The sequence below is a fragment of the Haemorhous mexicanus genome, chromosome 1, assembly GCF_027477595.1.
Source record: "Haemorhous mexicanus isolate bHaeMex1 chromosome 1, bHaeMex1.pri, whole genome shotgun sequence".
NCBI lineage: Eukaryota > Metazoa > Chordata > Aves > Passeriformes > Fringillidae > Haemorhous > Haemorhous mexicanus.
Genome location: NC_082341.1, coordinates 95,294,231 through 95,321,093, shown reverse-complemented (window position 1 = coordinate 95,321,093; position 26,863 = coordinate 95,294,231). Strand labels below are relative to the sequence as shown.

The window sequence follows — 26,863 nt, the reverse complement described above, 5'->3', positions numbered from 1 at the left end:
AGCAAATTGAACTGTAACAAGAAGTTGAAATAATGTTTGGGAAATGCTTCATTACATCATACATTAATTTTTTTCTTCCCCTACGGACAAGAAGCAACAGACCTTACATTAGGGTCCTGCAGACTGGAGGTCTTACTGGGATTTACAAAAGAGGTCTCTTCTTTCACAGCCTGTTAAAAGAAGGAGCCAAAGTTTAGTACAACATCCATGCACTTAGGATAATACAACTGTTTCTTAAAAAAATATTCCTGTTAGCACCTCAGAAAACTGCAGTACCCAAAATGCCTACTCTGCCCAGATTTAAAAGACATGATCGTTTTGGGTTTTTCATCTCCTACAGCAGAGATTCACTGTGATGAGCAACAAGGTACAATGTGCAGGGCAATAGTGTAAGGGAGAGATTGGTACTGGAGGAGAAAGAAAGGAACACTGCCATTTGTGGCTCCTCCAGAAAGCACTTGAGCAGATATTACAAAATCTACACAGACAAACATACTGTAATTGAGCTGTCCTTTCAATTGGAGTAGAATAAACATTTATTCTGAAATAATGACGCCAACTTTCATTCAGTTTTTGAAAATCTAACTGAAAAAGGCAATTCCCTACACATATTCACACTGTATGCACAATTCACATAAAATCTCACTCACTACTGCTCTCTGCTAAATTACTGAGTCCTGTCTCTCATATGCCACTTTTCTGTTGATTTGAAAATAGTAGTATTGCAAAATAACTCAGATGGAAATTGCTTTATCACCTAGGAAATGCCCAATCTGGGCAGGTGTTGATATACTCTTCAACTGAGATGCAGTATTTCCAATCCATGTGTAAATGCCAGTGTGAGGACAACACTGTCCCCTACTACACTGACTGTCTGACTACAGAGACAAGAGTATTTCCAAATCAGTCAGGGACTTCTCAGATTGTGACATTTGCACCCCGCTATGTGAGCAGAAGGGGACTGAAATAGGCCTACAACAGAGTGGTTTTTCAGTGTTCAGCATCTGAACCACAGTAATTTGAGGCCATAGGTCCAGATCAAATTAAATTAAATGTGTCAGTCTAATCCTCTTAAAAAAGGATTTAACAGATTTCTTCAAATCCATCAAATCCAAATCAAAGGATTTTACAGACATGTAAAAATATTGTAATGTTACATATGACCTTACAATAAAAATTGATATATTCCATTTGTGGGTACTCATAAGAAAAGGAAACAAAATCAAATCTGAGTTTCTTCTACACCTTAGAGATGAACAAAAATAAAAATACCAGTAGGGATACTCAGTGCTTGGGGAAATCACCCAAGCTGTGATAGTGTTGGGTTTGTTTTCCCCTTGTGCTAGAGGGAACAGAACCTTCATTGCCACTTCCCAGATCATTATTTACCAGATCATCAGCCACGGTGGGAAAGGACTGTTCCAGCTTGTACACACAATTAACTGTATGGGCAATTAAACTGGAAGCACTGGGAGCCTGACAGAAAGAGAACTCTGCTCTGGGTCTTCTCCAGCCCAGGCAAGTACCTGAAGTGATAGGTTTGTGGGCATTTTGAGACAAGTCCTTTAGCAGGAAGTTCACCCCTTCCTATTAGAATTGCTGAACCTTGTATGTTGATACCAAAGCCCCCATCTGCAGAGAGGGGACCTTCTGACCCTCATCAGCAGGTTTATCCCTCTCCTAGGGGGCTAGTTTACACAGAGGAAACTGGTTTACAGCTAGGTTACTTGGAGGAGAACAGGATCAGCAGTAGCTACAAGGAAAAGCTCCACTCCAACGTAGTGCCTTTACATATTTGGGTTTAATCTCCCTCAGGCAGAGGTTTTCTCAGTCCTGCATAAACACTCCAGAAATTAAGGAATCAGATAAATGTGGGACATTATCACAACACCACAGTCATTGTAACCCAGCCACCAAATGTTTAGTTGCCAAGGTTTTCGGAGAATTAATGTCACATCATAAACCATTTGGGGATCAGGAGTACAATTTTAAAATTTTAATAAATTTGTAGCTTTAAGAAATTCAGTTCAGCTTTAGAAAACATTTTTACTAGTCTTCTAGTAGCTCTGTCTAGCATGATGTTTATTCAAAATCTATTGATTTCTTGAAAGGAAAGAAAAAAGTTCTTAAGGACTTGAGAGAAAGCATTGAAAATCATTCTTTGTTGGCATAGATGAGCAGTGGAAGCAATATTTCTTTGTTCTACAGAAATTATAATGCATTTTATAAAGCTGTTTGGTTTCTGAAATCTCTAAATGTGAATCCAGCTGTCAGAAACCTAATACAAGGTCTCCTCTTCCACAGTGATGTCTTATCAACATTTTATTGTTAAGCCTGTCAAGCTAGCTGCTTATTATGTGTCAAATTGGTTACTTTTTAAAACTATAAATTTTAGTTCATTCCAATTTTCACCAAAGTAATTGATCTGCATTTTAAGATGCACTTGAACACAACAATGGAAAAGAGATTACAGAGATCAAAAATGCAATGCAGGGGTTGTGACTAGCAATGAAATTATTAAAATTCCACCTACTTAAATGCAATATGCCATGGATCTCATTAGCCAGCTGAGAGGGCTTCACTGTGTTAGACCCTTGGTGGCTTCTCAGCTCTGTGACTACATTACTTCTCTCTGTTGTCTTCTCTCCATTGGAAGGCTAAGCCTGCATCTCAAGAAGTCATATATTCCAAACAGCATGACCAGTGTCCTTCATCAATGAGGAATTTCTCTTGGTACTATTTTTTCTCTGCTATTACTCATGTTTTAGAGATCAGAAAATACTCCTGAACCCACAAGTAAGAACTGCAGACCAGTGAGCAAGTAATCCCATTCTAAATTGTAAGGAGGGAGCATGCAAAGAAATGGGGGGGGGCTGAACAGCCTCAGGTGATGAGGCCTGTCCTCAGGGTGCCATGGGTATGCATTGGCAGGTACAGATTAACAAGGATGGGCTCATCCTTCTCACCTTATGCCTCTCCTCCCTACCTGTAAATGACAGACATAGGAAAATGTTATACTTGCAAATTCTGCAAAGGGCTGCAGCTGTCAGAAAGTGTACAACCCCTGCTTCACTTGAGGGCTTATTGGCTTTTAGGGTGTTTTTCTGTTTTAAAATGAGGTCAGCAAGTCATCACCTGGCAGCCTGTTGCTTTTATTTTTCTTCTTAACACTGTAAATCACATTCACTGATCACAGAAGGACTTTCTCAGCCTTACTGAAAAGACATGACTGTAGAACACGGGTTATGCTTGTAGACATCCTTTGTAATGTAATTCCCAGATGGTTTGCCTTCATGTGAAAATAAATGCCCCTGATGGGGCCAGGACTTGGGTTTCCATTGCAGGATGCCTTCCAGCAATGGAGAAAGGGGGTTTAGCCCAGGGTGGCAGGAGGTGCCTGGTAGGGAATGTACACACAGAGCTGGGCAGAGGCTCTTACCCACTAAAGCCCAGCACTGAGCTGGGAAAGCGTGAGAAAGACAGAGGCAGAAGCAAAGCATGAAGCTGCTTAGATCTTAACTAAGGCAGATTCTCCCCTCCCACAGATGCTGCTGCTCTGAGGGAGAGATTTCAGGGAATAGCAGACCTGGAAAACCAATTTATACAGAAGCAGATTCATTTAATAATTACCCAAAGAGAAACAAGCCATTTTTCTGGCTACCAGACTGCAAATCAAATTAAAAGTTTATCCATATAATCCATCCACACAATGCCGTTCTCGTTTTTTTATCTGCATCAGGCCCAGAGGAAAAGAAAAATCATTAATTTTCTGTTTTCATATAGCATTAACTTTCTGGATGATATTAGAAACAAAGAATTACTTTATCATTTTAAGCATTACTTTATACTATGAAGGGACAAGAAACATGACTGGGCAGCAATGTCATTGTACAGGCTCTCTTCACAGATGATTGCTAAGAAATAGTTTCACCAAAGGATGAAAAGAGGAGAAAAATATCTAAATTTTGCCCACAGCTCTCTGAGCCATCTACCTATGGGCAGCTGGGATTTCTCAGACTGCTTTTCAGTCAACTCCTGAGCAGTGCTAATCCCTGCTGCTGTCTTGGAAGCTGAGTTCTTTGGAGCCTTAGAGAGGGGGTGGATGCTCCAGGGATGCTACACCAGACTCTGCTGAGATTTCTAGAGGAGGTGGAAGCACTTTCTGGCCCATGAGAGTAATCCCATACATGAATTCATAAACCCTGGTGGCTGGATTTGCCTACTGAACAGCAGCTCCTTCAGCTTTCTTCTGAAGAAAGAGTTAGCCCCAGGGTAATGGAGGACAGAACCTTAAAATGGGAACTGGTTGCACCAAGCATGTACCAAGAAGGAAAATACAGTAAAGACAGAACTTTGGGTGCAGCCTTCTGTGATTTTTGCCAGTGGGGCACTATGCAAGGCAGTCTGTGTTCATGCCTCAAGCAAGCACCATGGGGAGCTAGTGTCATCTGTGTCTCTCTTTCTTCACAAGGGGAATTGCTGTGGCTCTCACCACTGCATGAAGAATCAGATCACTGCAGCCCAGGGGGAGTGCCAGGTTCTCGTCCGAGAAAGACAAGGGTCTAGAAGGCTCATAGGAAACATATGATGGCTCTTATTTAGCAATTTCACAAAGTTTTCAGTTGCAGAAAGGAAGGGAGAGCAACACAGCTTTCACATGTTTGGAGATCTTCAAAGGTATGGAAGGAATGACTCTCACTGCAGTGGCCTGGAAATACTTCTCTATCTTGGCTCTTTCTGAATCTGTAATGATGGTAAGGAGGCCTGAATCATATTTGATTTTTCAGCTCTTTATCAACAATTTAATCTTTTGTCAGCCATGCCAAATGTTGGCTGATCTCATTAGGTAATACAGGCTAAGGAACATGTCATCAGGAAGAATGTTCTGCCAAGGTAAACCTACCTTGGTGATTTAATATGTCAAATGTAACTTTTCAGGCAGAAAAGCATGATGTTTATGTCTCTTGGGAACAGACTACTCCCTTTTTTTTCCTTCTGAATGAGGTCTGGCACCATGGGCTGTGGTGGAGCTCTTACACATCACGGCAATTAACAGCACTTGTCTCATCATGTCCTGGCAGAGTTTCAGAGAGGAGACAGAGCTGACATACCCACAGCTCTGGGAGTCTTGTGACACCACTGCCACATTTCCCTCCACTATCTCAGGGAATAAACTCAAGATCTCATCAGTTCCCATATTCTGTATATATAAATCTTCACTCCCCTCTCCTGTACCTCCAGCAAGGCTGCTACATAATTTCCTCAGATCCTTCCCTGATTTTGAGGTATCATTGCTGACACACTTCTAATGAACTGCCATGTATCATATATTCACCACACACAATCAAAATCTTGTATTTTTATACCTGTAGAGCCATCAAATTCCTTAGCCTCACTTTTTAAGTTGAGCAAACCTGTTTCGACATAGCAACTGAGCACAGAGAATTTGAAGCTGAGCCATTTTTAAATTCTATTGTTATGAACAATTATAACTGATGCGATGTTGCACTTGCTGCTGTTCCAGCTGAGAGTCCCAGAGCAGTTGCTTCTTTTTACCTAGCCTGAAACTTGACAGTAAGGTTATTGCTCATCCAAGTGGGTGACTAACAGCAACAGCTTTAGCAAGGAAGGCACAGTGTACATAAGGAGCTGTGGAAGCTTCCCCCACAGCCTGAACACCTCAGCTGTGACCTGTTATGCTCACATAATTTCAGTTCTGATCTCTGTGCAAAGACTGTCAAATTGTGCAGTAACTCAGTGCTGTGAATAAGGACGGATGGAGAGAGGGAGGAAAGGAGGAGAGGGAAGCAAACAGCAACTAATTCATGATGGAAGGAGCCTGAAATGTTGGAAAAGCTGATCCTTTCAGGGTACTTAAGTCAACATCTAGTGAAAGCTGAGAATTCCTCTGGGTATCCAGAAGGATTTGTTCAAGTCCTATTATAAGAAAGATCACATATGATTATAAATCCTCAAGTGTCTTCCCCTCACCTACTCTATTTTCATTCATGACCTGATTAGGGTTTGAATCCAGATCTCCTTAAGTGAATAAAGCTCCAAAGACCCAGCTTACATAAAGACGGGGAATTTTTTCTAAAAATATATGGCAAAAGCATCTGGACTTTGAAGATGACAAGTCCTTACACTTGGCTCTTTCCTTAAAGGAGGCAGAACACTAAAAGAGACAAAGAATCGTCAAAAGATGTAGCCATGACAGACCGGCACTGTGGATCACCTCACTTATGCACCTTTTCTACCATAAATAATGCATAGATGCCAGTCTCATTTACATTGCAGCCATGGCTTGCACCTATGTAGAGGGCACAGGATGACACCGGTATCCTGCATGACTTGAGGTATTTTCTGTACCACGGACCTGTCCTTTCCTCAAGACAACTCTAAACAGCACAGACAACCTGCACTTACTCACATATTTCTAGAACTTAAGGCAAAACTACATGATATTCGGACTGTACTTGTTTCTAGGAAAGGGAGAAAAAAGAGAGAGATGGCTATCGACCTGGCCTAAAAATTTGCATGTGTATAGGTTGTCAAGAAAGTGAGAGTGTGAAAGGGGTAGAGGACTGAACGTCCCTTTGTTCAGCCTAAATGTCCCTTTGTTTACTGAGAACCAAGGCAGGGGAATCAATGGCTTGAGAACCCAAACCTGGCTGATTGAAGATACCTCTCCCTGGCCAAGAGTTTCCATTGGGGTTGAAAAAGGAGAAATAAATGGGATTTTGTATGCTCTTTTGTAAGGACCCTGCAGCTCCAATCCACCTTTTCTCACCACTTTTTTTTCTCAGCAAACAACCCATAAGGTAGCTCAGTAGTAATGTCACCTCTATTTGTCTTCTATAAACTGCACTGCAAAAATGTACCTGCAGAATGACCTTGGCTTTCCCTTGTCTGCAGACGAGAGGAAGATGTGAGTGACGCAAAAATCAGCTGCAGAAGAATTCTGTGAGAAAAGGGATCCTTCCCTGTGCTAACCCGCTGGACTCACATCAACCCAGGGATTTAGGAAAGCCTGGGTAACAGGTGCAGAATACAAACACCACTTGTGGATGACAAACTGCTAGAGCACTGCCTGCCAAAATAAAAAGCCCTGCTGAGATAGCTGTACATTTGCTATGGACCCTGTGCTTAATTTTAAGGATAATTAGGATTTGTCCAAAGCCAAAATGGATAAAAATAGCAACTGAAGCCTTCAAGTATCTTTCCTTCCTCACTTGGGCCATGAACTTTTTGGCAAAAGGGACTCTTTGTTTGATACCAACAAGTTATGTCTGCTCAATCACAGCATATCAGCACTGACTCATGCAAGCTGCAAAGGGGTTTTAAATGCTAGGGAGAGCTGGTCTTTTGTATTCTGACAGCTTCTTACTGCAGCTTTATACGAGTACCTCTCAAATGAAGAGCCTGGAATATATGCAAAAAAAAAAAAAAAATTGTCAGTTGCTTCACAGTGTTTAGGACTCCCCTGGAGCTTAATTATGTGGGAACTGTGACATGTAGTCTGTCAGCTAAAAGGTGGCAGATCCCTGTGGCACAGTTTGAGAGGTGTATTGTGAAACATTACTCATTTGCTCTCGCCCTACAGGTAAATATGGCATGCCCCGTGCAAACCACAGATTCCCACAGCTGCATGTGGGTTCCTCACGTTTCTCATCTGTGGTGTTCATGGCAGTGAGCTCGTAGATCCAGCTTCCAGCATCACTGTGCACACTGCAGTTTGATTCCACATTTAGATGAGTATCACATAAATATTCCTGCTTCACCAGATAAAATAAAACAACCCTCACTCATGTTAGTTTTCTGCTGCTCTATAACTCTAAACCACAAGCAGGGCTAAGTGATCAGCACCATAACCTTACAAATTTTCTGTCTCTAACTTAGGGCTATAACTGTGGGAGATGTATTGTCCTCTAGGAATGTGATAAGCTCTTTGGCAAAATTCTGAAATGAAAAAGCAAAGAGATCATATTCCAGGACATATTTTTAAATGTCTAGCAACATTTCCCCTAGTTTCATTTTTTAAATCATAAGCACTGGAATCATTAATTTCTAAGACTCTTTCTTGTGTTGGTGCCTAACTGCCATAAAAAAAAAAGGTAAACTACAAAAATTTCTGTCCCAACTTATATTTTCTATTTGCAAACATTTACTCAATTCTCTGAATTAACAAGGAACAGCTTCTTCTTCTACTACATGCAGGAGGTGCTTTCATAAACTTGTCACATCCTGATGTTAGTAGCATATGGTATTGAAAATATTCCTACTGCTTGAAGGGAGAGCTGTTACAAATACTTCAAGTAACAGTTTGTTAATTTTGGATGTGATCCTACAGTGCACCAATATTTTTCTCATGCTTTTAAACCTAACCACATAATGAAGATGCCCCATGAAGTTTCAAAAAGAACGAGTTAGACCACAGATTTTTTGAAACATTAGAACATGCCTTTAGAACATTTCCTTTCAAACACCAATGTGCATAAGACAGAGTGTTTCTTTCCTCTTCCTTTTACAAACCAGAGGAGAAAATTCTCTTTTTTTCCCTTCTATTTTTTTTAATTTTTTGTACTATCATGAAATATGGGAATAACTGTGCACTACATGAGGAAAAGCAAGGCTGCCTTGCTTTACAACTCGAGGAATATAGGCTGTGCCTTACAGACCCTAGATATACCTCTTGCTCTGGCTGCCTAGTAAATTGAAATATGACAGTACAAAAAAGAAGAGATGAGAAATTGGAGTGTTAAGAATAAGGCCAGAAGGCAAGACTTCTTGGGGATATAATATGGAACTGGCATCAAAAGATAGAATTGGGCAGAGGGTAACATCATTAGTCCTCCAGATATACTGAGCAGCAAGATATGTCACATGGGGTCAAAGAGGGGCAGGATCACAGCCCTGGGGGAATATATGGAGTTTAATAGTTGTCTTCCAAGAAGAAAATGATTCCTTATCTGCTCCCTCGAAAGGATACTGTATCTCTCAGCACTGTAATTCCATCCCAGCTCACTTTTCCCAGAAGATGACTGAACTGCCACTGGGAAATGGCTTAGCTATTGGTATTCAGCTAGTTGTCTGGAGGGCTGGGGGCAGGTAGAGAAGATAACTGCATGGATTTATGGTATCTAATACCATAAAGGGGTTTGTCAGGTCCTCCTGTAGCAGCCTTCCCTTCTCCCACCTTCTAGAGGATAAATATTGTGTTTCCACTGGCTCCTTCACCATGACCATTTTTCCTACCCTTTTCAGTGCTTGTGTAGCCACAGTTTCTTACTGTAACAGCTGATCACTCCCTAGTCTCTGCCTGCTTATTTTGCAATGTATCTGACATTTTATAATTGACAGGAGGGGAGCTCAAGTGCAAAAGAACTCATCTCTAGTTACACAAGCAATTTTGTGGCTAAGCAGGTAGTTGAATCAGGATTTCTAAGATTAAGGTGACTTCCTATTTTACTGGCTATAAATCTTAAGCCACACTTTGTAAGCAGTGAAATTTTCAGGGATTTCAAACTGAACCTTATGCCATTATTTTCCCACAATATATGCTATGCTGCAACAGTCTTCTTTACCTTCCTTCCCCTGAAATAAGATTTTTCTCATTGAGGCCAAGTTCACAGATATCTACTTAATCCAATTTGATTTTTAAAGCCTTGTGAAAAACAACACAGGCAAGAAGGAAAAGAGGAATGCTCATTTTGCTGTAAAAATTATTTACAACACAGCAACAGCTAAAGAATATGGTTATGGCAGAAAAGGCAACCCAAGATGCTTTCTCTTGGAAAGCCTCAGACTGAAAAATTAAGGCAGAGCAGGTCAATTGAGAGATGCATACGTTAAGCACATTTCCTATCTTGCCCTAATAATGTATTCTGAATGCAGCAGCACACACTGCTTTCAGCCTTTAACTAGCCAGTCAAACATGACCACTAAGCATATTCTGGAGGAAATACAAATATGAGAAGTATACCATGACATCCTGTAGAAAAAAACATACAGGAAAAACAGAAGGTAAACCCAAGGGCAGAAATATGCTGCATAAAACACAGTTGATACAATACAGAGTTCAGAGAGGGGAGAGAACTGCTTTAAGCAAAAACAAAAAGACAAAAAAAAATCACCCAAACAACTCCTTCCCCCTTATGCTACCAGATTTATGGCTTCTGCTGTTGAAATCTAAGGCAGTCAGAATAACCAAATTTTGATGCTTACTTAGATCTAGCTAGACCAGATGTAATGTAGCTCTCAAATGAAAGATCTGCCAGGGAACAACAAATACACAAAGCTAATTGTTAACCAAGTCCTTTGCAGGGCAAGTTGACCTGGCACTTTCTTGTGAAAAGAAACAATGCAATGGAAATACCAACATAATTCGTATTCAAAGAGAATAGTGTGCTCCATGATACCACAGGAACTTGGGATAACATTATAAAAATCTTTTTACCTCTATTTTTCTTCCTAAAACTTTGTATTTGGCTTTATTTTTTGGCACCGATGGCATTATCTTTTGTCCACGAATTTCACTAAAGAATAGTAACGAACTTTAGGTTTCAACCTCTGACTGGGAAAATAACTTCCTATAGTCATGCTATTTAACATCAGTTTTCAGTTGTATGGCATTATTAAAAGAGTATTTTTGAAACAGGATGTATCTAATGTAAACATTAACCAAGCAGTGAAAATAGAAGCTTAAAATTTAATTAAAAGCACATCAACAAGTAGGAAAGCAAAAGACTAGCTAATATTTCACACTCAGGCATCTAAATCTCATCCCCTGAAATAAAGGTTCAATTTGGATATACAGATATTATCATTAGAACAATCTTAAACCCAGGTTCCATGAGTAGCAGGTAGCCTCAGAAAACTCCAGAGGTTACTCTTTCTAACCTACAAAGTAACTAAAAGCTACAGTGACAAAACAGAGATTTCCTGAGGCCATCTTTCCTATTTTCTTAGCCTCTCCTGGCTGTATTAATCATGTCAGTTGGGATAAATTTCCTACTTCCACCATATCAATCATTTTGAGTTACCTGAAGAAACTGCAGAGCAGCTAGTGAATGCTATGTCAGTGTGTATACTTGACCAAAAATTGCATGCTTTCTCAGGAGGAACAATGGGATTTTGGAAAACTGGTGAAAGCTATGCAAAAACTAAAAAAGCAGAGTGTTAAACTCAGATTACCTGGGCACCTACTCTAAAAGCAGCTTCCACTTGAGCTTTGAGAATGTTGCACTTCAAATGGTCAGGTACAGATGAAGGTGACACAGGGGCATGAAGAGTCTTTTCCGATACCTTCTTGTCTTCAGCCTGCATTTATTAAAAAAGCAGTGACATACATTAGAAAGATAAGTTCATAAAATTATCAAAGGTTAAATTTTTACTTGTAATAACTTGATTCAGAAATACTGGCTAAAACTTCCATATTCATACCCTGATAGATACATCTTAGAAGATTTCAAAATATTTAATGACTCGATACTATGCTCAAGACAAGAATAGCCCCAGGGAAGCCTGAGTAATAGAAGCAAGAAAATGATGTGGAATGAAGATACATTAGAAAAGCCCAGCCAGGCCCTGGAGTGGCTGTTCAAACCTGTGATCACGCTGAGGAAACAAAACATTGTCTCAGAATATCCCACAGAAGACAGAAGAGCAAACAGCACAATTATAGTGAACACTGCCTTTTACACCACCCTTAAAATGCAAAGCTTTGCAAGTTTAACCAGAGAAATGTGAAGGAATCTCTACTTAATTGCAAGCCGAGCAAAGTCTCCTTCATCAGAAGGAAAAGAAAAATCAAGGAACTTTAAACATTGCTGATGCTGTTTCCACCTGATATCAATCATTTACCTACGCAGTGATCTGAATCAGAAATTTTGGCCTCAGGATAGTTAGTGTAGTGCCCTGGTCAAACATGACCTAAAGGTTTTGTGCTTTGAACAAACTATATCCAGCAGAAATGCCACACTAATAAACTTCCCATGCAGAAAAGGAAAACAAAAAGACAATGTAAGACTAATGTATCAACAAAGAGAGTATGGTGAGACCAGGACTGCAAGCATGAACTCTTAAACAATCAAACTGTAATACGTCACATATTTTTAGAGAATAATTGGGTAATGGCATTACAGCCACTGCAAATTTTCCTATTCTTCCTGGAAGTGACACCTGAATTACCGATGAGTAACAGCCTAGATTGTGCATTCATTTTCTGCTCTCATGGCTGAGAAGGGTGAGTGGCTGTATACACCCCGACAGAACAGATATGTAATGCTGTCATTCAGATTTCAGCCAAAACAGGTCTAATGTATCAGTACACCAGGTGCAGTGATCTGCAAGATTCACCTCTGCCAAGTATTTCAAGACAGAACCAATCTTATTTTTGCTACTGAAATTACCATATCATTAGCCCTTTAACTTCAAAATCTGTCTCCTTTATCCTTCGTTCTGCCCTCCCCCATGGCATGCCACTGGCTGATGGTAACTACAATCTTACTGACTCTTTCCGTGAGCAAGCACAGACAAATGGGAATATCAAGATTCGGGGAACACTTCCTGCAAGTGGTGCAAGTCACAAAAGCAATTGTGTTGCCTGAGGAAACTGTTCAGCAAACACTGGGGAGGGAAAGAGCCTGCCCTTAGCAGAACTCTGTTGAGACTGCAAGATATTTCTGTGTAAGCAAAGTTGGTCTAGCAGCCTTCTGCATCCAAAATTCCATAGCTGCCAGGTATGATTTTGAACAACTGTCTGTTAAAAGACTGCTTGTCATGAGATTTTTTTTTCTCTGCCAAATTTCTAATAATTCTTACATGTTTATTTGTCAAGCTACATTTACTTTTTTTAGAGGAAGATATATTTGGACTTTCCATTCTCCCCAGTCTCCTCCTAAGGGAAAAAGAAAATACATAAAATGAAAAGTGACAGTGTCTAGCTGGAGCAACTTATGGAACTGTAGTCATCTATTCAGTCTTGATTATAACAATAGTTCGGCAAGTATATGGAAAAAAACCAAAGCACCAAACCCAAAGATGAAATATTTGATTGCCATAGGTGTCTTTTCTAGGATACTTGTGAAGATGAGAAGGGGAGACAATCAAAAGGACAAAATTATTTGTAAAGAAAGCACAGCTTTTACTTCACCGATATTCTTGGTAGACAAAGTGAACCCATTTCAAAAAGGCTGTTATTACTGCCAGCGTTCATGTGTATTGATTTCTAACAGCTGAAAAAACAACACATTAAGCAGTGGCATTTCTAAAGGCCATGCAAAATCTCACCTTTGTTTTAACACTATATACTAATTAAATAACATTTCAGTCAAGCAAGAATAAACAATTGTATTTTACTTGCTCTAGCAAGACAATTGAGGCTTGTTTAGGAGACAAGCTTGTTTCATTACAAGAAATGTTCCCAAGCCCCATCACTCTGTTATTCAGATGGATATAGATATTTTTCATTCCTATTGTTCTTCTTCCGCTGTCCAATTTTCCCACATTGACCAAGATGAAGTTAAAAACTCCCAGGGCTTCCCTATAGCTGGGAATCCTCAAAATATCTAAATCTCCTGCTGTTTTCAGTATTTTCCAGATGACTCCATTTAACAGAAATCCCCAGTGTGAGATCTGATGTGCAAGTCCCACACTGAGATTCCTGAGAAGTCCAAATACTGATGGTGGCTGACCTGGCTGAAAGAGAAAGCTGCTTCTAGAAGGTGCAAACATCTCAGAAGCCAGTGCTGGGTATTCAGCTCTGCTTTAGTCCTTGTTTGGGTCACACTTTAATGGTTTCACCTTCAAGCAAGCAAAACTTGCTTTGCTTGCACTGCAACAGGAGCAGCAGCAGCTTTAGTGACTGGTCAGACATGAAGAGCAGACACTGCTGCAATTGCTGCTCGGCCTCGTCCTGCTCAGCAGCTGCTGAGCCAGCAGCCAAAGGCCACCACATCCCCCTGTCCCAGTGGAAATGCCAACTGCACCCACGCTACACATGGGGCGTGGTAGTACTTGGTCTGACCCAGGCCTTCTTTAGCTTCTGAACACATGTCAAAGGCTTCTTTGCCTGCCTGCCTTGGCAGTGGCAGTCTTTTCTACCACAGAAAAGCACATCCTGAATCATTGCTGAATTCCACTCTCCCACAGCTGATTAGCTGAGACTATTACACACAGAGTCAGTGGTGCTGAGAATCCAGATGAAAAGTAAACTTTAATCACAGAACAAAGCAGCACCTCCTTATTGCAGACTATTAGCACTTCTAAGCATCTATATAAGCTCATATTTTTCCCAAATGGCACTAATCTTTACATACAAGCTTGTTCATCTCCCAGTTTAACTCCTAAAGTATAACTGTCATCAAGAATGAAAAAGAAAATATTTCATGGCTACAAAAGCACATGCAGAATCTTCTGTGGTTCATTTCACGAATTTGTAAGAAAATCAAAGATCTAAAACCTGTCTGCATTAGGAATCTCCACAGACTATTGCTACAAGAATGAAAGCTGTATTCTACTTTATTTTACTGCATAATAGAGAAATTTTATATTTCCAGAATCCTCACTGCTCACAGCATAAAGAGAGCAGCTTTTCATCTGTTGAGCCAGGCTGGCAGTTATTAACATTTTGTTTTAATTTATACACTCAGAGTATTGTATTTGGAAATTATTACAATGCTAAGCATTGCAGGATGTTAATGAAACTTTCTATTTTATAATTTTTTATGACACAATTCAAAAGAATCTTAGATGCCCCTCTCAAGTGAAAGTCCTAGAGTCAAACTTGCATTTTAAAGAGATAATATTCTTGCTTAGAATTGCAATTTAAACACATCCTAAAAGGTTTAGAAATTAAGAAAAAACCCATTAGGATTCCTGATAAATCTCCAGTTTCCCATGTCCAATTCTGCTGATCTCAATAACAGCAATGTGTTCACATTTTTTTCACCATTAATGCAGAATTTTATTTTTCCATGGAAATGGAACACTGGAGAATTGCATTTAAATGAAAAAAGTCAAACAAGCTCAGATATATACACATATAAAATTAGAAGCATATTTTTTCTTTTTGTAACTGAAGCCTTACATTTGCTTTTTCTCCTCCCAAACACTTACTTTAAATTCAATTACATTTGCTGACACTAGAACTGAAGGCAGATTTGTAGAGTGTTAAATAATGATGACACTGTCTTTGGTTTGCACAGCTAAGTGAATATTAAGTACACATACAGAAGATAAAAATAGTTGCATGAAACACAGCAATACCACTCCTGTAGATAACATTTCCAAGCTCTGCTTTAAAAGGTTCATACTTTGTTTCACATAAAACTTTGTACCAAAGGCAAGATTCATGATCTTGTGCCTCTGTGAATTTATTGATAGCCTCTTCTTAGACAAGCAGCATGTTTAAAACATGTATTTGACTGGAGATAACAAAAGAATAAAATTAATATTTTCTTTAGGAATGCAGGTCTTTTTTTGTTGCTAGTCCTCACTACTAGTGGGAGGTAAAATTTTAACAAAGACAACACAAATATATAGGTTCTGAAAACACATTAGTTAACTGAGGTTTCCTGAGACTCCACTACATCTGTAAATGTGCATGGACATCTACAGACTCTTTTGCCCCTTTTTCACCAGAAAATTTATTGTTTTTAATCATGTGACAGCTAACACCAATTATGAGCAGATACCACAATGATAAGACCTGTGCAATTATGTGTTATTCTTATTTGAGGTAAAGTTTACAATCGGAAACTGCATCTTCTTTATTAGGAAAAAAGTACAATTGAAAAAACAAATAAACAAACCCCTCATTAAGCTGTCAGACACTAAATATTTTCATCAGGTTAGCTATTACTTGGTCTAATGAAAAATATAACTCCCAATAAGTCTTGTTATGCTTATATCCTTGGAGCAAACCTCTTTAATTCTTGGTATAAAATTTATTTAATAAAATGCTATTGCTCAATGTTATTAAATTCTACTTCTGTCACTGCTAGCTTCATGACAGTCTTAGAGGACCATGGCAGCCTTTTTTCCTGGATATACCCTCTGATCTGTGTACCACACAGAAGAGTCTCAGGTACATCAAAAAGGTGGGTTTCATTTTGTCAGTTTTCTTAAACTACAAATGATTTTTGAAACCCCAGTGGCTTTGGACATTGCTGTTAAGCAGAGAGCAGATAGTTCCACAGATTTTTGCAGGTGGTGTCATTTGGAAGCAGACAACCTGTGTAACAGGGCAGTCCTATAATATACTTTTGCCCTGCTAGCAAAAGGCCATAAGTTCTGAGCAGAGTTTGCAAAGATGTTAAGGCTCATCTGGCTAGCTCTGTCTGAACCTTTCTCAATCTGCCTGCAGCTTTGCTCTACAAAGTTTAGCTGTAGCAGCAATAAATTTATATAAAAAACACCCATATTTTTTTTAGAATAAGGTTTTTAGGACTCTAACACAAACATGTAGTTTAAAGCAATGTAGGGTTGATACGAAACCAGGGGCTTTGAGAAGGGAAGACACAGGACATGGTCTAGAAATTCACTGATATGGAGTGGGAGCGCAAAGGGCACAGTCTGGCACTGGGGACCCATGGCTGTAAACAACTCACCAATGGCCAGTTAAAGTGCAGGCCTGAACCTGGACAAAATTTGGTTTAGGGAAAATAAAGAAAGTAAAGACACAATATATAGCATATATATGTAAAAGCCACCACGGACAGTAAATTTGGGTGTAACGCAAAGATGTAGACCAGTGAAGAAAAAGCAAGATGCAAAAGCTTATTTGAAAACATACAAAAGGACCCAAAGTATATTGTAGAGTGAGGAGAAATAGGAAAACATGAACATGCCTTGATAGAACATCGGCACAGGCTGCCCAGGGAAGTCACCATCCCTGGAGGTATTTAAAAGACGTGTAGGTGTGGCACTGAGGGACATGGTTTAGTGATGGACTTGGCATTGCTGGCTTAACAGTTGGAAACAATGGTCTGAAAATCTTTTCCAACCTAATGGTTGCATGATTCTATGACCATCATAATTCCCCCTCTGACCCCACCAAAATGAAATCACCAACCTTAGGACCCAAAGGTGTAGGGAAAGGGTGAGCATGGCACCAGGAAAAGAGGTAGAAACAATTTGAAATGTATTATTATTCCTAATTTTTACGCCATAATTACAGCTGTGCTAATAATTACTAGACTCCTGAGATTTCAGAAATGCTAACAATACATTCTTAGCTTCACGTCATAAACACACACACACACACACACACACACACACACACACACACAAAGAATGGGGGATGGAAGAATATATTTTTCTAATGAAAGGCTTCCAAGAAGAAAATCAGAAATACATTCACAGCTACAACACTTAGGATTGTCTGTCTTGGAGATTAAGGAGTCTGCTAGCACCAAAGGGCATTTGAACACAAGTTGAAACAGACTTTCATCATTCAGTAGGTGGACAGACACGTACACCATACCAAACAGCTCTGGAAAAGAGGTTGGACACATCCATTCATCATTCCCATGAGACAAAGTTTGCTGTAGCAGACAATCAAATTAATTAACTGCAGAATCTAATTTACCCAATTTCTTGCTAATTCTCCTATGGGTCGATTATTAAGCCTGACAAATTCCAGCCTGAAAGCACTTTGCTTGAAAAAAATAACAATTAGCAACAAGAAGGGAGGGAGTGAAAACTGGGACTCCACAACAGATGTGGAAATCATTCCTTTTTTTTTTTTTTAAATCAGAAATAGAGTAAATGAAACAGCTTTGTAACAGCTTCAGTGGTTTTATTTAAGCATAATATTTTGGAGGATGCAAGAGTAGGCCATAAAAGCACTTAGTAGACCAGAAATCAATGGAGTGATGCAGGAGAGGAGTTAACGCTCCATTTTTTTTGCCAGCAACTAGACACATTGAACACTCATTGAAACCTTTTTGCTGCTGGACTGAGTAGCTAGCTAACTACCATAACCAAAGGAACTTTGAAGGCTCCACTCTCAGTTAAAAATTCTTGTCACATTTTGGGGTTGTTCAGTCTGGTCTAACCTACCTTGTTACCCTTCTGCTGGGCAGTGCTCTATGGCATTTCAGCCCAGAGTCAGTCCAATATTTGCAGCATGTCTCTCTTTCATTGGAGAAGTCATCTGCTGAGGCAACTCCAGGCTCTGCTCAGAGCTCAGAGACCTGTGGTTTGTTTGTTTTAAATTTGTGAGCTCTGTATACACATTTCACCAGAATATAGGTCAGACAATGGTGCTTGAAGAAACCAAAAATGAAAGGCCAAAATAACTTCAGAATGACTTGTTGGTCACAACCCATAGCCTGTATTGTAGGGCTGGATCACTGAAATGCTTTCCACTGGTGACTCTGGACCAGTTTCAAGAGTATGTACAATTTTTAGATTGCTAAAACCAGTAATTTTAATAAATTTTGAAGGGCTGGTCTCTTTTGCATTCACATGGTAGCTGCCATTCATGGGAATGCTGCCCGGTTCTTAAACCCAAACCCTCTATGACTGCCAGGGGAGGGTTTTCATTAGACAATCCATGTCTCTAGCCTTGCCTTTTGCTGAGCTTCTGCCAGAAACAGAAGCATTTAGCAGCTCTTGGTGCTCATTACAAGACTTTTTCATCAGCTAAACTTTGACTGATGGCAGACTCATCACAGCAGACACAGGCTGCATTTACTGTGCAGCTGCATTTATTGTGAAGCTCTGACTTGTTATGATACTGGATTCTGCTAATTAGTCCTTAAATAAATAATCCATCTGACTGGGGACAAGATTCTAGAGCTGTCAGGACAAGCCAAAAAAACCCTTTAATTATAAAAGAGCTGAGTCCTCCCTTCACAGACTTGCAGTGAATGTGAACGAGCAAGAGGATCAGAAATCAGGCAGAAGTTGCAGGTTCAATATTTGGATTACTTTCACAGTAGGGTGGGATACAGGACCAAAGTGTTTCAAGCTTTCACTTTAAGAAAACAGACCATACATCTACTCATTTTGAAATCACAGGGGTACCACTAAGATCACATCTTTGAACCTTTTGTGCAGCACAGGTCAGATTGGTTTACCTAATTGTGCGCTGTGGTCAGTGTGGAGGGAGTCCTCTCACATCTTCACTTTGGCCCTTTAAATATGCCAAACTCAGTTCTCAGTGAGCTCAATAGTGTAGGACAGTCCTTTAAAGCATGTTTTGGACATTGCACCTGAGTGAATGTTCTCCACTAGGCTTTAGATAGATTGTCAGTAATCACACCTGAACTACACAAGTCCTTTCACAAAACCTGGGTATTCATTGGATGAGTCTGTGATGGAGAATTTTCCTTTGGCAAACTATGTCAGTGCTTAACAAGTTTTGCCTATAAAAAGCTGTACTTATTACCAGTTGAGAATATTTCTAGAAGATGATCCTGAGAAATGTACATGGGAATGAAAGGTGACTTTTTTCCCATTTCACCCCAGTTTGTTGACTTTACGATTTATCTTTTTTATTCCCACTTGAGACAGACAAAATTAGAACTCCTTGCAGGTGAAAACCAAATAGATTTGGGATAAAGTCTTAAATATTCTATCTTCCTCTGTTCATTGAGAAATCTCCCAAAATCATGACACAGGTCATTACCTCATGACTACATTAATAAGGCATAAGGACTGCAGTCCATAGCTGAACTACACCACAATCCTATGACAAACATTGAATGTTGTTCAAGGAAGTCTTAATGATAGTAAATCCCCTCCATTATAGAATAAATTCAATTAACTGTAATGTTGAAAAAAAATTCCAGTATTTAATTTTCTCATTAGAAACACCTGCCTCATTGATTTTTAGCCTTGACTTCCATCTCCTGGAATCTCTCATCCAGAGAAGAGAAAGATTCTGCTATATAGATATACAGTCCCTTTGTGCTTGTGTTTTTGGTACACTTGGTCATGTTGCCTTGGATTTTAATTTCCCTAAGACTTTTTGAAGCAATATCAATAACAAAAGGCTCTTTGCAAAACCAAGGTAAAATAATTTAGTTGAGTCCTTCCTCCAGCTGAAAAAAACTCCCAAAACACCACTTTCCTTTTTAAAGGTCTACACAGAGTCACTGGGGGCCAGGACCCACCTCTTTTGAAGACAGTGGCAATGCTCTCATTGACTTCACAGGGTCCAGCTCAGGACCTGTGTGGTTGCAAACCAGAGATCCTGGTCCAGATTCAGATAAAGGGATCATAGTTCAGGCACAGTGGATTTGTCCTCCCATGGATACGAAGAGTCACTGACTTGCTGATCTCTGGCAGAAACAGCAGGACATGGCTGTTCGGCCACCCCTGCAAAAACTGTCTCATAAAACACCCACTAACATCAGATGCCAGGGGGAGTTTATGGCATAACACAGACTCCTCATGTAGAAAAACAAGATTTCTTTTTTTTATCACTTAAAGTGTTGTTATTTTTTTACAGCTCTGGGCTGCCTAGATGACTAACTCTTCACAACTAAACTAAAACTATAGCATAACATTGTTGCAGCAGCTTCTGAAATTTTAAAAGGCAAAGCTGATTGAAATGCTAAATCTAAAACCAAATCCCAGTCCCATAAGAAGATGGTGAGAGGTGATTAAAAAGCAAGCCAGTTGAAGATGAATATTGATTTGAATTGAAGGTGAAAAAGCAGCAGCTTTTGAATATGAAGTGACAAAGGTGCTCTGGCATGTATATGTAAAAGTATATATGTATATGCTATACCTTGTTCATGCTGACGTGCAGGGCTGGCCATGGTCCAACTACCTTCACACTCTCCGTTTCTATTTTCTTCAGATGAGAAGTTTCATCATAAAGAAGGGGAAGTCCTGAGCTCAGTTCTAAAAGGATGCCCAAAAGAAAGAAAGAAAAAGAGACAGTTGGAAGGGAGGCTACAGAAGAACTTCAGAGCAAGACACTGAACTGCATTTGCAGAGACAGCGGTCGGCAAAGAATCTTCTCTGTAAGACCTTCTAAAATGTTTCATAATTATCCCTGTTGGGTCATTTCGCCTTTTTCTATTTAGCAAACAATACCTCCCCCTCCTCCTTCTCACCCATCCTTTCATTTCAGCAGAGCTTTTGCCAGCTTTGGGCTAGATATTTCTCTCCTTACCTCCCCGCCGCCTCTATCCCCTCTATATTCTAAAACTTAGTTGACACCAGAGGGATTATTTATGCAGCCAAGGTGCCACTCTCAAAACATGTGATGTGTAAAGAGATCAGAGTATAGCTTTTGGCTTCTCTCAGACATCTTTATTTATATGCCAGCCTCTTTAAGACTGTTGTCAGGAATTTGCTGTGCTTTGTCAACAGAGATTTTGAGCAAGCCACTGACACAGAAAGACAAGGAAAAAAATAGTTTTTCAGACAGCCCTAAAAGGTCTCTGTCATCATCTTGGGGATGCTGTGGCATATATATACATATTTGCAAGTACTCTGAAAAAAAGAAACTTCATCATGTGATGATTTAACAAATCTCTGTGTCCTCCCATATTTCTTCTTGAGAACAATCCAGTTCTGTGGAGTCTCATTCAAAGCCTACTGAAATCAATAAAAATCTTGCACTGACTGCAGTTTGGTTTGGATCAGGTTCTTAAGCTGTCCTAAGAATATTAAATATTATTCACTCAAGATCTAATTCTACAGCTGTTTAAATATACATTAAGGGCTTTGCTGACTAGAGACAAACTGCTAAAACCAGCTTAGAGGGATATAAGCAAAAAGCTCTTTTTTGGCGTTAGTGAAACATTATCAGACCCTGAGGTAATAATGTCCTAGAAAGGGTTACAATATCAGCATTGACCTCCTCTTGGTGGTCTTTCATCACAAGTTAGTGTTGCCAGAGTTCAGCATTTCTCACATCACAGCTGCTCCTGTGCATATGAGACTGTGAAACTGCCTGATACCCTGGGAATAAATTACCACAGCCATAAAATCAGACACGATGATGGGCAGTTTTTTTGAGGAAACAAAATCATTCTAATTTCCTCCTAAGAAAGAAAATAAAGGAGGGAAAGTGCCTTATTTAAATTATTCGAGTTTGCTATTATTTAAAACTGATTTTTAAGCTGGGGGTTTTTTTGGTTGTTTAAAATAAGGGCTCTGGAAGACAAGCAAGCCAGTTTAGCCTTTTAACCCAACCTCAAAAACAAACAAAAGAAAAGGCAAAAAGTGAATTTCTACAAAAGGCATAAATTTCCTGAGTCAGCATTAAGTCTTGGCAAACCCAGGCTTTCATTCCAAGAAAGGATCTGGCAGCGTCGTGGTTTTTCAAAGTGCTGTTTTCAGCTTGAAACTCAGTCTATGTTAGACCATTCTCTGCTCAGGGTTATGCAAGGTCTTTTGTAGCGAGCTGATCAGGAGTGAAGGATGCCTTTTTTTGAAGTGGTAACCTGCAAGCTCAGCCCAGAGTTCAAGAGGCAACCTGGGTCCCCTCTTCCCGTTCCTCATTTTCTGTCATAAAAATTCTGTGAGCTGCACTGCATACGTGTTGGCATCTGCTCCCGGTGATAGCCCCAGCTGCTGCCGGTGAATCTGCTCATGTGCACCTGGTAATCCATGCACAACCTTGCCATGCCAATTAGGCTCAGCAAGCAGCTCACCCTCTCTTCCCTGTAAGGCCTACTGCTGTTGCATAGAGTGAGACTGGGGTTCTGGGATCCGCTGGGGGAAGATATGCTGCACCACAAGACCTGATGTTAGCTTTGAGGTGAGGTGTAGCATTGCAAGTGCAAGGATCAGGCTGAATGCAGGAAAAAAACATCTTCTGCTGAGCTGCCTTCATAAACACACATGTCAGATTTGTTTCACTGGATTTCACTTCCTCCAGTAATTGAAGCAGACAAATTACTTGGAATGTGAAAAAATCAGGCAGGTCTGGCCTGGGTTTGTTTTCTGTTTGTTTCTGTAACAGTCCTGTGCTGTGGGTTTGCTGGGAAACATGAAATGAGTATTTAAAGGAACCCTGGCTGGGACCATTGTTGTTTCCTTCTCTCCTGCCTAGGTCCCACTAATTGCACTGGAATTTTAAAATTTCTTAGAATAGATGTAAGTGAAAGAAAGGCACATGCTTTCTCCCTCTCAGCCTGATGGTGGGTACATATCAGTGGGTCACTCCATATTCCACTTCAGATGAATTCAAAACCATCTCAGAGCTCAGTGATGAGTCCAGTTCATAGCAACTGGAACAAGTCACAAAACACCTGTGGTCCCATGGAAAAGCACAAGGTAGGTTAAGTGCTGGTGTCACCTCTGTCAGCCTTATGGGGAAGTTTCTGCTAGGATAGCGTATTTGCCCTATGAGATCTTTTTGCTCTTCAGGCATTTCCACTTAAGATATTTTGGTCACAAGCACCCTCTTTCCTGAGAGCATCCCCATTTTAGTGACCACTTACTTCCTAGAAACACTTTCCCGGCACTGGCCTTTCCACACAGCCTGGAGCCAGACATCAGCTTCCCATGTCCTCACGTTCCTGAGGCAGACTGCTGATAGTGTTTCCTCTCTGCCTGATTTTTTCTTGGCCCACACACTGTGCCATGTCTTCCATAAACAGCCAATGGCCAGCATGCTCCTAACCATTTCAGTACATGCACTGTGAACCTTTCCCACAGGCTCTCTACAAGAGTTTTCTCGGCTGAAATAGCCCAAGCAGCATTTTAATGAAACCATTAAAAACAAACCAACCCTAGTCCCCTGAGCACCAACCTTGAAAAGGCACTTAAACCCATCACCCCAAGCTGCAAATGAGTGAGTCAAATTCTGTTTTAAGGGAAGTGCTCCTGCCCAGACTGCCACTGCTCTCACAGCATGAACATGCCAGATAAAACCATGGACTGGCTTCTCAAGGGAAATCAGCTTTGCCCCTCCAGCTGAATGCACAGGTGCCACAGAGAATGGGTTGCAGTGGGGCAGCACGGCAGCATTAAGACACCCAGCACAGAGCTGCCTAAACAGCTCAGCTGGGAGCAGTCAGCACAGCTGCGCCACAGCCTCCCCTTGGAGGTGTCCCATCCCTTTCCACTCCCTTAGAGAAACTGGGAACTGGCATTCGGTGCCGCAGGCACTGGGCAAGAACCAGCACCAATTCTCTTCTTCTGCATCAAATAGTTAGTGTGGAGCAGTCTTCAGCAGACCAAGTGAAGTGAAAGGTGAATCCGTCTCCAGCAAAAGGTGCCATACACTCCATGGCTTCTGAAGTCCCCTTCAGAGCATGGCAGCTGCCAGACAGGCCAGGGACACTGCTCCCCACCACCAGGGCCAGTCTGGGGGAGGACACGGAGCCTCCCGGGCCCCAGTTTCATCTCACTGAGCACAAAGAGAACTGCTCCTGATGTTTGCCCTTGTGCTCTTCTAGGCTTTTCCTAAGGTTGTTTCTCAATAAGGAGAAGCAGGAGATCTATGTGACCTGAGAGGAGGCAGAGTGCTGGAATAAACCCCCTGTGCTGTGTGGTTTTTGCTGTTTCTTTGATCACCTCCTGTCCCGCAGGTGGGCCCAGGGCAGGGCGGTGGGGAGCTGGAGACCAGCAGCACTGCGGGGACTGAAGCGGGGGCACCGGGAGGGGAGTCTGACACGGAGCTGTGGGCTGGATGGGGGAGCCCCGAGGAGGGGGCCGGGGGAAGCACGGCCGGCAGTGCCTTCTGGGTCGGGACACTCAGCAGCAGCATAGCTGGCTCTGAATGAATTTCCTGGCATGCTTCAGCTCTAATTTGGGAAAGGAAAATATGGGCTGGCACACCCCGCAGAAAGGTCACCGCCTCCCACGGTGCCAGGCTGATAGCCGGGAGAGGTTTTCCAGCGCAGCCGTGCCAGCACCCCCCAGCACCTGCGCCCAGCCCGGCATGCGGGGCGGCCCCGGGAGCGCCGGGCCGAGGCCCAGCCCGCGCAGGGCCGGCCGGGGCAGCCCCGCAGCGGCACAGCCCGCGCTCCCCGCCTCAGGGGCCGCTGGCTGCAGAGCAGGGCCGGGATGGGAATACCTCAAAACGATCGCGCTCTCCTGGGGAAAGAAAATGAGAGAAAACGTTTCTGATCTTCTGAAACTAAGTCTGATTAAAGTGCCTGTCCAGTCAGATGTCTGTGCAATACTGCTGAGATGGGAGAGCTTACAGTCGGGGTCACCCAGTACAGTCCAAGACCCTGGTTTCAGGAATTTGAAAGTTATCAGATTAACTGACCAGGGTGAAAGATTCCATAATGGATAGCTGTCTCAGGGTCATTTACAGTTATGAAGGCAAAAACTGGGCAAGGGAAGAACTCATCATTTCCTTGAGATGAGGAATATAATAGATCATATTTTGTTTTGCCCATCATCTGACATTCTTACACAGCTTCCGCATCTGACACATTGCAGAGTGCAGAGATTGTAAATCTGGAGAGCAATGCTCAATGACAGGGATGTTTCTCTTCCAATTCCTATGTAAAATATTTGGCCAAGCTCCGTACCCTTAAAAATGCCTGAACTGTACACGTTCAGCAGCAGAGACTTCCACCCAAACTCCCCCAGACTGCATCAGGAATGGATAGGCTTCTCTCCTCGTTGCTTTCTACAAGCCAAGAATTTCTCCACTAAGGAAGCAAGACTATTCCAGTCTTGGCTGCTAAAGCTTGCAATTATTTCGATTACCCAAACTAAGAGCAAGATGCTGTATGTCCAGGGCTCCAAAATTTCTGCTGCCTGTGCCCAGACATGAAAACAAGATCCAAACAATGAGGGCTGAGGGCCAGCTGGACAGATCAGCAAAAGACAACAGCAGATGAGGGTAGGTTTGTGAAACTATCCAAACAAATAGTATCAATGCAAAAGGAGCCTGTGCTAAAGAGAGAGTCAGTATCTGTGACTAATGGGGTATTTGTTCAGCTATGGAACACCCACCTAACACCAAATCCCACAACCCTGCAGCAAACCAAGGAAATTGCAAATCTTGTCTCATTTGCACATGCCACAAAGCTAGCAAATAATAACAGGAGGCACATTCTTAAAGGAGGAAAACCGAAGCGCACACTGTTTTCCTTTCCTTTCCTTTGCCTCCTTGCCTGAGACAAACCTGAAATCAGCACAGTCACTGAAATAACAATCACTGCAGTGGACTTACTGGTTGGATTTGGAACTGCAGAAACAATGTCCTTGGTTTCGGGAGCAAGGGCACCATAATTGGCGTGGTGGTGGTGATGCCGATGGTGGTGGTGGTGCCTTGCAGCCATTTTTGCGGTATATGGAGTTCCACCATTCTCCTCAATGTTGAACGGATGCAGATCGCTGTTGTTGAACGGATGCAGATCGCTGTTGTTGAACGGATGCAGATCGCTATTGTTGAATGGATGCAGATCGCTGTTGTTCAATGGATAGCTACAAAATAAATCCAGTTCAAATTAGAGCAGTAAACAGTAGCACCAATTGTACTTTTGGAGAGACAGAGTGAAAACTTTCTTGGGAAAAACTGCACAGCATTTTTGTAAATAAATTTTTTTTTATCCCAAATCTTTACAGTTTTCTATCTCCACAAGATTTATGTGATGAGAAATAAGGATGCCTCTGCTTGTTTGTATGACTTTAAGATCAGAACTATTTTTGATTTTACACAGTACATAATCTCTGCTAGAATCTTTCCTGGGAAAGGAAAGTCATCAAGCAGAAAACAATAACTCTTTTAAAGTGAAATTGTCCAAAGAGCAGACCAAGGAACAGTCTCAGAGGAAAACTACATTCCTAAAAATGTTCAGCTCTCCAAATTTATGATGCAAAATAGCTATATAAAAAAATTCTGACTTAGGGAAAAAATTGGGAAATAAAACATTTTACAGATAACAACATACAAAATAGCACTTTGTCAAAAATGAATTGTACC

The 26,863-nt window shown here is 41.1% G+C and overlaps 1 protein-coding gene across 1 annotated transcript in view; it reads right to left on the bottom strand.

Moving 5' to 3' along the window:
- Window positions 1-26,430, bottom strand: part of LOC132332416 (band 4.1-like protein 4B) — a 72,615-nt gene extending 46,185 nt beyond the window's left edge. The window contains exons 1-4 of the mRNA XM_059856713.1: window positions 26,111-26,430; window positions 20,744-20,859; window positions 11,194-11,319; window positions 103-170 (exon numbers count right to left, since the gene is read on the bottom strand). Of these exons, the coding sequence (XP_059712696.1) occupies window positions 103-170; window positions 11,194-11,319; window positions 20,744-20,859; window positions 26,111-26,219 (419 nt within the window). The 5' untranslated portion in view covers window positions 26,220-26,430. The remainder of the gene's footprint in view (window positions 1-102; window positions 171-11,193; window positions 11,320-20,743; window positions 20,860-26,110) is intronic.
- Between the last annotated feature and the right edge of the window lie 433 nt (window positions 26,431-26,863).